The sequence below is a fragment of the Camelus dromedarius genome, chromosome 2 (assembly GCF_036321535.1).
Source record: "Camelus dromedarius isolate mCamDro1 chromosome 2, mCamDro1.pat, whole genome shotgun sequence".
Taxonomy (NCBI): domain Eukaryota; kingdom Metazoa; phylum Chordata; class Mammalia; order Artiodactyla; family Camelidae; genus Camelus; species Camelus dromedarius.
In genome coordinates this window covers 83,330,933-83,342,780 of record NC_087437.1, presented here as the reverse complement: position 1 = coordinate 83,342,780, position 11,848 = coordinate 83,330,933, and the positions used below count along the sequence as shown (strand labels likewise).

General features: G+C 33.7%; 1 protein-coding gene across 1 annotated transcript; it reads left to right on the top strand.

Moving 5' to 3' along the window:
- The first annotated feature begins 3,484 nt into the window (after positions 1–3,484).
- Positions 3,485–4,408, top strand: LOC105087799 (olfactory receptor 5AC1). Its single transcript, XM_031458004.2, has one exon. The coding sequence runs from the start codon at positions 3,485–3,487 to the stop codon at positions 4,406–4,408; it is 924 nt and encodes a 307-aa protein (XP_031313864.1).
- Positions 4,409–11,848: the final 7,440 nt, after the last annotated feature.

Sequence of the window (11,848 nt, the reverse complement as noted above, 5' to 3'; positions counted from 1 at the left end):
TGATATTTTATAAACATGCCCATTTAGTGACCCTTGAGGACACACCATGTAGTTTTAATTGCTAAAACTAGCTGTGTATGGATGATTTGATGATTAGCTTACAATGCCCAGTAGAACAACTTGGACTTAATCCCACTGGAAATACTTTAGAAGCACTAAGGGAATTTCAAAACTTTTTAAAGAATGGGTTTGCAAATATGAGAAATAAATGCTATTTCCTTCCAGTTTGGAGTTGCTAAGGAAAATCAATGCATAAATAATTCTTCTCCATTTCTATGCCTTCTATATTACTTTGAGAAAACCAGCACATTTTCAGTTTCCCATGTTTTACAGGAACTGGGTAAGAGTGCAGATATTTTCATAATTTTCATTAATATAGCTTTGTAATTTGTCTGTATGGTAACAAAACATCTAAATAAGAAATTAAAATCCTAGACAGCCATTTTCCCTTTTTAAAACAGCAAACAAAATCTGGCTGGACAGAAGTAAATGTTTGTCTGAACATGCATATTTCAGTTAGAACTATTACTGTGTAGATAACGCATTTATTGAGAGTTTTTAAATAATAAACTTTGATTAATAGAAGAATGAAAGAAAAATTAAATAGCAATGATAAAAAAATCCAAATTTATTTTATAATGGGATGTTTTCTTAATTGAGACAAGCTATGCAGCTCAAATTTAACTTGCTTGTAAATTTTCTGAATGAGAAATTTTGACCTCAGGTTTATTGCTGTACAATAAAAATTCTTTAATTTCATGGAATTATGAGAATATGAGCTAAAGTCGCTGAAAGTAACTTCAAAAGACTCTGTGTTATCTATCACACAACTGTTGAGAAAAAAATCACAAGGGTTACTAATTCTTGTCTAAATTATACATTACAGGAAATAAAAGTAGGAATAGCAATAATTTGGTTATCTGAGATAAGAAAGTTGGGCCAGTTTATGCAGGGTAAATATTTCCTATGGTTCTTAATTTCCAATTAACATTTTTGCCTGTTTTGTACATATTAGGGCTCTCTGTGGGCATATATTTAAAAGTAAAGATTCTGAAACTCTAATTCTTCACTTATTTTTAGTATAGATAGGAAAATATTTCATGATCTCTTCTGCTGATCATTGATTCTTAGGGAAAGAGCCTTTATTCATATTTTAAAATTAGACAAACTCAGTTTTTCTAATATATTCTCATAGTAAAAATTTTTTGTATTCCATAAGTATTGAGAGGTATGACTGTAATTTATGAAAATTTTTTTTCTTCATACATGGAACTATCATAACAATCTGTATACCTAAATGTATTTATTTTTCTTTTAAAGGTAATCTAAAAGTATCTATATTCACCAGAAAACTCCTTTTTGGAGTTCTTTCATGCAAACACCAAATGTTGTGTTCACAACAGTGACAAAACAATAAGTATGCAGGAATTAGCTGAATAACAAAATTACTGAAATTACAAAAAATAACTCTTAAAAAACCCTCCATTAGTCTACTTGAATCTACCTTATGTCATTATAAGTAAGTTTGGAATATTAAAAAATTGTATCTATTTTCAATGGTCAAAAATTGGCTCCCATTGATAATATCCAAAAGAAAATGCTAATTTCCCTGAAGGCCATTTCTGCATTTAACTGATGTTTATGTACACAAATTTAGACATATTTACATCCTAATTTTATGTTTGAATTTTCAGTTGCAAAGCACCTCCTTAGAAAGGTGGCAATAGGATTTCAGTGTTCTTGTTTATTTTCTCTACTATTAACATGATGGAGGCCATTCTTTCACACATACAGATATATATACACACATGTAAATCAGTTGCATAGTTTATGTGGTAGGGAATCATAATATATATGCTGCCTTTCTCATGGAACTGTTACTTAGACTTCTACTCTCCTTCACTTCCCTCATTCCTGTCTCTACTCTCACTCTGGAAAAACCATTGCTATAAACTTAGTGTCTATTACTCATGTATTTCTCCATATAAAAGATTTAAAAGTACATTTCTTTTTTACAATGATGAGATCATAATTTTTACACTTCTTTGTATCTTACTTTTCTCAGATAACTATACATTGTGGAATTTCAAAATCAAAATCAGGTAGAATAGCTCTTTTTTCATGGCTGAATTATATTCCATAATATGAATGTAGTGTGATTTATTTAACCATTTCACTGTTGGTGAAGACCAAAAGACCAAAACATCTGGTCTTTGCTACCTTAAACAATAATGCACTGATTATTCTTTGTATGTTTATCTTTGTGTAGTGGTGTTTTTATTTCTAGGACATATCTAAAAGAGAATGGTAGTGAAAGGGTATATATATTAAAAAATTAAATAGGATCATATAAAATTGCTGTTTAAAAAGGCTGTTGCAATTTATATTTCTACAAGTAAAATATGAGAGTACCACTTTTCTCACCTCAGTCAGCAGTGAGTATTTTTATTCATTTTTATTTCTCCTATTCTGATTCATGAGAAAGGATGTATCTATGTGTGTGTGTCTGTGCATACACACATGTATCTATCTATGACAGAAATTTGGGCATCTTTTCATTTTATTTATTGATTATTTTGATTTGTTTGTCTGTAAACTTGCTTATTCACATGCTTTACTCATTCTTCTTTTATATTATTTGCCTTTTCTTATCTAAACCTAATAGTTATTTTTATATTATAGACATAAATCTATGTCTTCCATATACATGGCAAAATATATTTCCCAGTCTATTATATGCCCTTTGACTCTGTTAGGTATTATTTTGATATTCATTCAAACTATATATACTTATATTTTTATACTGAATTTCTTCTCTTGGATAAGGATTTCTCTATTCTCCATGTTACATTATTGTCTCCTAAATTTCTTAGAAAATATTCATGGTGTTAGGTAGGAGCCTAGTCTTACTTCCAGACAACAGTCTGCAGAGTCCATTAAATCAATCACCTGTTTCCTAATGAACTTGTCTTCTGCCACATTCCTTTCTATTTCTGAGCTCTCTATTCCATTGTGCTGATTCTCTTGCTTTTCTTATGCACTATCTTAATGTTTTGATGACACAAAACATTATATTTGTTCTTAATGTATCTCTATATTATAGTTCAACATCAATTCTGGTATTCTTGACTACTCTTAATATCTATATTTTTCTTGGGAAAAATGGGAAATTCTTTTCTTCCATATGAGTTTTAAGATGAGTATATACAGTTCTAAAACCTGTATCTAACCCATGTTAGATTGAAAGGAATTTGCATTATATTTACTTGTCAACTTAGGTGAATATAATTTAAAAACTTTTTATTATGAATAATTTTGAATGTATATAAAAGTAGATGAATGGAGGTAAAAATTAGTAACTACCAATTAAATGAGAAGCATCTCTTATGAATTTGTTAATCTCATATAATTTCACTGTTTTAATGATTCTTTTGTGACTGTTTCCTCACTTATTCTTTCATTTTAGTGATCAGCCAGGTCAGATATGGCAGAAGAAAACAAGACGCTGATGACTGAGTTTGTTCTCACACGACTTTCAGATCTTCCAGGGCTGCAGGTCCCACTGTTTCTGGTGTTCTTGGGCATCTACCTCACCACTATGATGGGCAACCTTGGACTGATTTTTCTCATCTGGAAGGACCCCCACCTTCACACCCCCATGTACTTCTTCCTGGGCAGTTTAGCCTTTGCAGATGCCTGTTCTTCATCCTCCGTGACCCCCAAGATGCTGATGAATTTTTTATCTAAGGATCACACAATATCCATGGTTGAATGCATCGCTCAATTTTATTTTTTTGCTTCCAGTGCAACTACAGAATGTTTCCTCCTGGTAGTGATGGCCTATGACCGCTATGTGGCCATATGGAACCCCTTGCTTTATCCAGTGGTGATGTCCACCAGACTCTGCATTCAGTTTATAGGTGTCTCATATTTCATTTGTTTTCTACATTCAGCAATTCATGTGGGTTTGTTATTTAGATTAACTTTCTGCAGGTCTAACATAATACATTATTTTTACTGTGAAATTTTACAACTGTTCAAAATTTCTTGCACTGATCCTACAGTTAATATACTTCTGGTTTTCATCTTTTCAGCCTTTATACAAGTCTTCACTTTTATGACCATCATGGTCTCTTACACCCATGTCCTCTTTGCCATCCTGAAAAAGAAGTCTGAAAATGGTATGAGCAAAGCCTTCTCCACGTGCAGTGCCCACCTGCTCTCTGTTTCCTTGTTCTATGGCACTCTCTTCTTCATGTATGTGCGTCCTGGGTCTGCTCCCTCTGAAGATCATGACAAAATGTATTCTTTATTTTATACAATAATAATTCCTCTACTAAATCCTTTTATTTATAGCCTGAGGAACAAAGAGGTTATAGGTGCCTTGAGAAGAATAATGAAGAAATAAATATTTGCTAGATAATTTTCAAATTGTTTCTTCTTTACTGTCTATTGAAAAAACCCCCCAGTCCTCAAGATTAGCCATGACTCTGCCAATTCATCGTGACTAGTGGTTAGGGTGGTCTATGGGCTCTGTGTGAAGGAACCCAGCTTCCTATTATGTTTACTTGGATATGGTACCAGTGAAAGTTTGGTAACCTTACCTATTACTAGCTCATTTAGAAACATTGTGCTCCATTTTTAGCTTTTAGCATTTAGCTTTTGCAAATTAGCTATTTTTCTGGGACTTTAAAAATTTCAGATATAATTGACAGTTTTACTGAGAAACAGCTGTAAGTAATGCTGGCATATAGGGTTAGTTCCTGAATGAGCCCAGCTCACTGCTCTGGACTGGCAAGGTAATAAGGTTTCATTGTCTTCCACCATACACATTAGCTCCACTAGATGCACAAAAATAAAATTCTGCTTCTTGGTAGAATATATTCCTGGGAAGGAATGTACTGTTTAGTCATAAAAGTTAGGAAAAAGTAAAAAGTTCTAAAGAAATTGGTGGACTTAAGGAAGAAAAATGGAAGCTGGCATGAATTTAGGAAAGGAGCCTCAAAATTAATTCAGTTCCTATTTATAATTCCATAAGCTATTTTTATCAGGGATGTTGCATGTAGTCATGATATTTAATAACTTATAAATTTAGGAATATTTGAGTTTAATAAAAAGCAATTTCAGAGATCAGCCTTGACTGCACTGCTATTCCTAACAGTTGTAGCAGGAGCTGACTGGGAAGAAGGCAAAGAGCCTAAATCAGAGATAAGAACCTGGTTTTGTATATAAAGATATGGGTGAAAACTCGAGTCAGTGAATTCTCTGCCACTAATGTACTTCAATTTGGGACACAGTCACTAAAAACATATACATTCTAATTTATTTTAGAAGTATTATATAGACATAGATGATTCTTTTAGCAAAACAATTATGCTCCTTGGACAATCTGTATGTGTGTGTGTGTGTGTTTTTAGCACATTCACTTAGGAAAAATAATTATACAAAATGAGAATGAAGTTTAAGCTGAAGAATAAAAATATGACTGTTGTTCTAGTATTTTTAACACATTTTAGATCTCAGTAGTTCCAAAAATATACTAAAAAGTATTACCTAAAAATGTAGGTATATGATAAATATCTTTTATCACTTAAATTTATTTGCCATATAAATATTATTGGAAAAAGTCACCTTGTTTGTACGGTCTTAACATTAATTCATATTGATCCCCAATAACAAAATTTATTTTAAAAATACCCCACATGATTAAATTTATTCTCTTTAAAAACTATTTGTACTTGTCGGTGATTTTCAGCAATTTCAGTCTTTGCAACTCATTTTGCAAACGCTGTAAACTAAATATATTTTCTTAACATTTTTAATTTTCTTTTTGAGTAAAATCTTTTTTCTATAATTTACCATTGGTCTTTTAAAAATAAACCCTATGTACATGGTATAACGTATTTATTTGGAGAATTTGCAACAATAACTATAGGAGTCTCCTATTATCTGTGGGGGATACATTCCAAGACCCCCACTGGATGCCTGAAACCACTGATTGTACCGAAACCTGTTCTGTTCATATCTTCCACCTACAGCTTTAATGCCTTTTCCATCTTAACAAAGTACTTATCACACACTGTGGCTATGACTTCTGCAATTTGAGATGTAACAGCAAACTAGCATGGATTTCTTTTTCCTTCTTCGCTATTTCATGGATAGAAAATTCGTTCCCACAATAGATCTTAGCAACTACAGCATACAATTTTTTTCTTCCCTACTAAGTTGAGAACTTTCATCTTTTCACTTAAAGGAAGAACTTTGTAACTTTTCTTTGGCATATCCAAATTGCCAACAACAGTACCTTGTGCTTTGAAGCCATTATTAAGTAAAGTGAGGATTCCTTGAACACCAGCACTGTGACACTGCAGTAGTCCATCTGATAACAGACAGCTACCAAGTCACTAAGGGCAGGTAGCATACATAGCATGTACACTAGTCAAAGGGATGGTTCACATCACAGGCAGGGTGAGGTGGGGTGGTGTGAAATTTCATCACACTACTCAGAATGGTGTACAATTTAAAACTTATGAATTGTTTATTTCTGGAATTTTCTATTTAATATTTTCAGACCATGGTTGACTTTGGGTAATGGAAACTGTGGAAAACAAAACCACGGATAAAGGGGAACTACTGTATGTGTTATAATATTTACACTCTTTTAATATCTTTATAATTGCACAAGTAATACAGGAGTTTATCAGGATTATTTTCAATAAAATTCCAGCTTAATTATACACATTACCTTGGAAATAAAGGGTTAAATTGAATTTTATTTAGTATTGTCTTCCAGTTCAATGGCCCCATGAGAAATTGACATTTACACAACCTTGCCATGTCAACTCAAGAGATGCATCAATTTAGGATAAATTAGATCCTAGCTGGGATTGGTAGGAACTGATTGCTGATCTGAAATGTTCCTAAGTATGTTGTATGTCAAGTATCTCAAGACTGTTTACTGTACAGCCTGTATTTTATGGAATGCAGCTGCACTAAAAGGTGGATGTGAGACAAACATGCTTCTAGGTGGTGGTGACAAGCAAGTTACTTAAGCTGAGAGACCCCAGACCCTCTCTGTACCTTCCCTGTACTGAGTGAGGTACTTAGGTCAGTTTGCAAAATGGGTTAGAAAACAAAGGCAAGTAGGGAAAATAGCTAGAAACATTGCTTGTTTGCTATTAATAACATTGACAAAATGGGAATTCTATCAGGAGAATAGAAAGAGATTGACTGACTTAGGATAGCTGAGACAAATATGTAAAATAGAAGATGGTGATATCAGCAAGAGAAATAAACTGATGACGGTGCTACATAAAAGTTGGTGGTGAATTATTACTGGCTAGGAGGTGGAAAACCCCTGGTAGTTTGGGCAACGGCACTTGCCTTGCTAAAAAGACCTCAACAAATTCGTTCTAATTACTCCTATTTGGGATCTGCCAAAAGGTATTGGGAAAATAAAGTGTGTGAGCAAGGTGCAGGGATACTCCATTTATTATAGCAAAAGAATAAGAGGGTTGAGATCTACCTGCAAAGTTTTAGCAGGGAAATCTAAAGATGTATGACTGGTATAAATTAAATGGCTTTATTAGGGTGGTAAAGAGAGTTTTCTGGGATTATCAAAAACAGAAACATAATACATGGTGACATGAGCTAAAGACAAAGAGGACAACATTAGAGGACCAATAACAAAACTCTGAAGATAATGTGATGCTATATAAGTAGGTACAAAAGTTACATTAAATTACAATTTGGAATATGTAAAGTAAGAAAAGCCTGTCGAAATGTCACCTACTTCTATCTGGGTGTTTTATTAGATTTGATATGTTGTGAGAATGGAGGGCTTTGCCATGGCTTGCTATTATCTATCAGGTATTAGTCAAGTTGGCCTCCACTCGTTTCTACTTTGATATACAAGTGAGAAGCATTAGAATTGTGCAAACTCTTCTCTGGAGTGAATATTAAGAAATACTAAATCCTTAGAGGACAACATTAAATTTCCTCCTTAATTTGAGAGATGGTAGCAACAGGTGATGTTTACCCAAATTGACAAATTGTATAAAAGTTCTGTCTGGTCTCTAAGAAAAAAAATTTAGTTCATGGATATTAAACATGACCACTGAGGACCAAAGAAAATAGTTCTACTGACAGCCTCCTCTGTGCTCAGTATGGTGAAAACAATTTAAGAAGTATAGTGAGCTAAAGGTGGCTGGTACACTACTATAGATTTGGCTAATGATTTATGTTTTTATTCTAATTTCAGAAGAAAGTTGAACAACTTTCTTTCATTTGGCAAAGATTCCAATACATGTTTGAATAGTTAATCACTCTTGTGTAACCACCCACTTTGGTTAGAAAAGATACAGATTTGATCCCTATAAAGAGGGCACTGGTTTATTATGTTGAATATACTATGATAATTTATCTTTCAGAGGAGGAAGACACCTAGGAATTAAGAACTGTGGTGACATACATGATTAATCCAAAATGGCCAATCTATTCAGCTAAAATATAGGGTCTTGCCTGATACATAAAATATAGGGGAATAATTTGAACTGAGACCACAAAAGACATTCTACAAATAGTATGGAATAAATTACCATCTTTTCAGACTCTCTAGGATTAGAAGAGGGCTATATGCATGTTGGAGAGTATATTTACTACATTTGAACATTTTATTAAGCCCTTCATTGAGTTACTCAAAAGAAATCTGAACTTTAATGGAGTTGAGAAAAAGTTTTTAGAGACTTATAAGCTGTACTCAAGCAGTCTCTTTGGAACTGTATCGTCCTAAATCACAAATGATTTCAAATGTGTCTACTATGCTGTTGCAGGGATTGGAGTCTCTGGCAAACATTAACACAACCACACAATGGTAACCATTTGGGATTTTAGACTTGTAAATTACTTGGTGTACAGCATGGAAGAACCCTTTGGAAAGCTAAATTCAGGTCTGTTATTAGGCTCTGGTGGAAACAGTTTATTCCAGGGAAATATAGCAGATAATTTAAAAACTTGAGATAACTATTGTGTATGACCAATGCCACCGAAATAGTCCCCTAAAAGAGAGAATACCACATAGCTCATGGGCTAAATGAAAAGAGGAATAGCCACTAGTGGTGACACTGGGGTAAGTATCTCTTATTTTTGTATTCTTGACTAAGTTATAGCTCTGCCAGTGAGACTGAATTTAGGACACCCAAAGGAGATACAGCTCCTAGCTCCTAGTGCCAAATGGTCTGAACCTTATGATTCTTCCCCTGATAAAGCAAGCTACCTGGTTCATTAACAGAAGATGCAGAACTGAGATAAGATGCATTTTGGAAATCTGTAGCCATTTACCTTGCAGATCAAGGTTATGTATGGGATGAGTTAAGAGTTGCTCATTTTATTTCACATAGATATCCAGTTTTTCCAGTCATATTTTTTTGAAAAGACTATCTCTTCCCCCACTGAATTATGCTGAAACTCTCTGAAAAAATCAGCAGACCATATATACCAGAGAAGAGTTCTCCAGAGAAACAAAATCAATATATTTATTTTAAGGAATTGGCATGTGTGATTGTGGGAACTGATAAGTCCGGAATCCAGGCAGGAAGGCTGGCAGGCTGGAAACTAAGGCAGTGTTTCTATATTACAATCTTAAGGCAAAATTTCTTCTCACGGAAATCTCAGTTTTTGCTATTAAGGCCTTCAACTGATTGGCTGAGGCTCGCACATGTTGTTGAGAGTAATCTCCTTTTTGTAAAGTCAACTAATTGTAAATGTTGATTATGTGTATAAAATACTTTCACGGCAACGCCTAGGCTAGTGGTTAATCAGACATTTCTGGGCTCACCTCACATGTTCTCTGGGGTCTCAGCAGTCCTGTGCTGCCTAATGTCTGCTGTTGGAAAAAACAGTTGTTTCATTTATTTCATATATTTTCTCCAGTTTTCCAGCTGTATACAGTGGAAGTGCAAGCCCCACAGCAATTACTTTTTTATTGAGGGAAATGGAAATATAAAATACTCCTCTTTGTCATTTCATATCTCTAACTAAAATCTCCTAGTACTTCTTTTCTGGCTACACAGTAGAGTCTATGTCACTTCGCATAGTGTGAAGATCCATAAAATAACCAAACAAATATTCTGTATTCTTGCATTAAATAGGTAACTTACTTATTTCTATGATTTTGTTCCTATTGCTCCCTTCTTCAAGTGGAAAAACTTCTCCATCTTTACTAATTTCTAAATTGTTGCCATTACAATTCTAAGAGGTTGGATCATCCCAAAAGTTATCAGTTGTCTCTTTGAGCTTTAATTTTTGATACTTAAGCCAACTTAATAGTTCATTCAATCATTCACACTTCTTTTTAAAAGAAAGCTTATTAAACATCTAATAGATAAATTTAGGGGCCATATTTGGAAACCGGCTATCACATTCCATTTCCTTCGATGGTTATTCTTTTCAAAGAATTCATAGTTTAGCAAAGGAAATAGGTTGGTAAAAATGTTGACTGTAACAGAGAATGAAAGTGTTATAAAAGAAGTAAGTACAAGGTACGGAGCTGGTGGATGGGATATTGCTCAATTCTATTTTATAGTAATAACGGAGGAGAATCAAAGATAACTTTCTAGAAGATGGCACTGATGCCAGATTAGAAACGTAACAGTGTTAACAGGAGTTACAAGGCACTATTCCAGAATGAGAGAGCAAAACACATAAAAATACTGCTCTAAGTTATTAGGTGATTGGGGATAAGCGTATCACAGCTGAAACTGGAGGTGTAGGCAGGGATTAGACAATGGAAAACCACTTACATCATGCTAGTAAGTCGGGCTTTATTAGATAAATGAGTACCAATGAAAGGTAATGAGCAAGATTGAAAAATAGATTTTGAAGGTTCAATTCTTGTGAAAGTATGAAAAATAGATTAAAAACAAAGAAAGACTGGAGAGAGAAAATAAGGTTATAATAACAAATAATTGAAAATTCCCTTCCCTGAATTTCTGGAAACATTATTGCACTGAACATGGCTGGATATATGTTACCACTGAAAAAATCCGATGCCAACCTATTTTCCTTTCCTTTCTTTTTACTACCATGTGGAAGCCCATGGTATTTTCTTTATTTAAAATTTAATAGTTTTAATGTAACATGTCTCAAGTTGATTATTTCCCTTAATTTTTAAAAGTTTATAATGGACCTAATATATAGATTCATATATTTTTATTTTTGGAAAGTTTTGTCAGATTATTATTTTCATAATTCTATTTAAATGATTTTTCTTCTTCAGGAGTTCATTATATATATGTTGGATTTTATTTGCGTATCAGTTATATCAATTTTTTTCTCTATTTTTACCTCTTAACTTTCATTTTTCTCACTTGGTTGTTTTCATGACTTTTCTTTTTTTTTTTTTTTCATGACTTTTCTTAATGTTTCTATTATTTACTTATGCATAAAAGTGACAAAATTTAGCGACCTGCCAATAGTCTAATTACTATCTCTCACAATTCAGTGGTTTGGCCAGGCTCAAATGGGCGATAATTTTGCTCCATGTACTGTCAGCTGGTCTGCAGGCAACTGCAGACACGATTAGCCTGGATTCTCCAATATGACTCATTTACAAATCCAGTCCATTAGTGAAGACGACTGGAATACTGGGTTCAGCTGAGATGCTAGAGTCTTTGGGCCTATCTTATTCCCTATGTGATTTCAGGTATTATCTCTCTCTGTGTGATCTCTCTGGGTCCAAAAGTGGAAGTAACTTCTTATGCCTGACCTAGTACAGCAATAGTTTTGCCACAGTCTATTATTTAAAGTCCTTGGGCCAGCCCAGATTCAGTGTAGGTGGGGACTACACAAG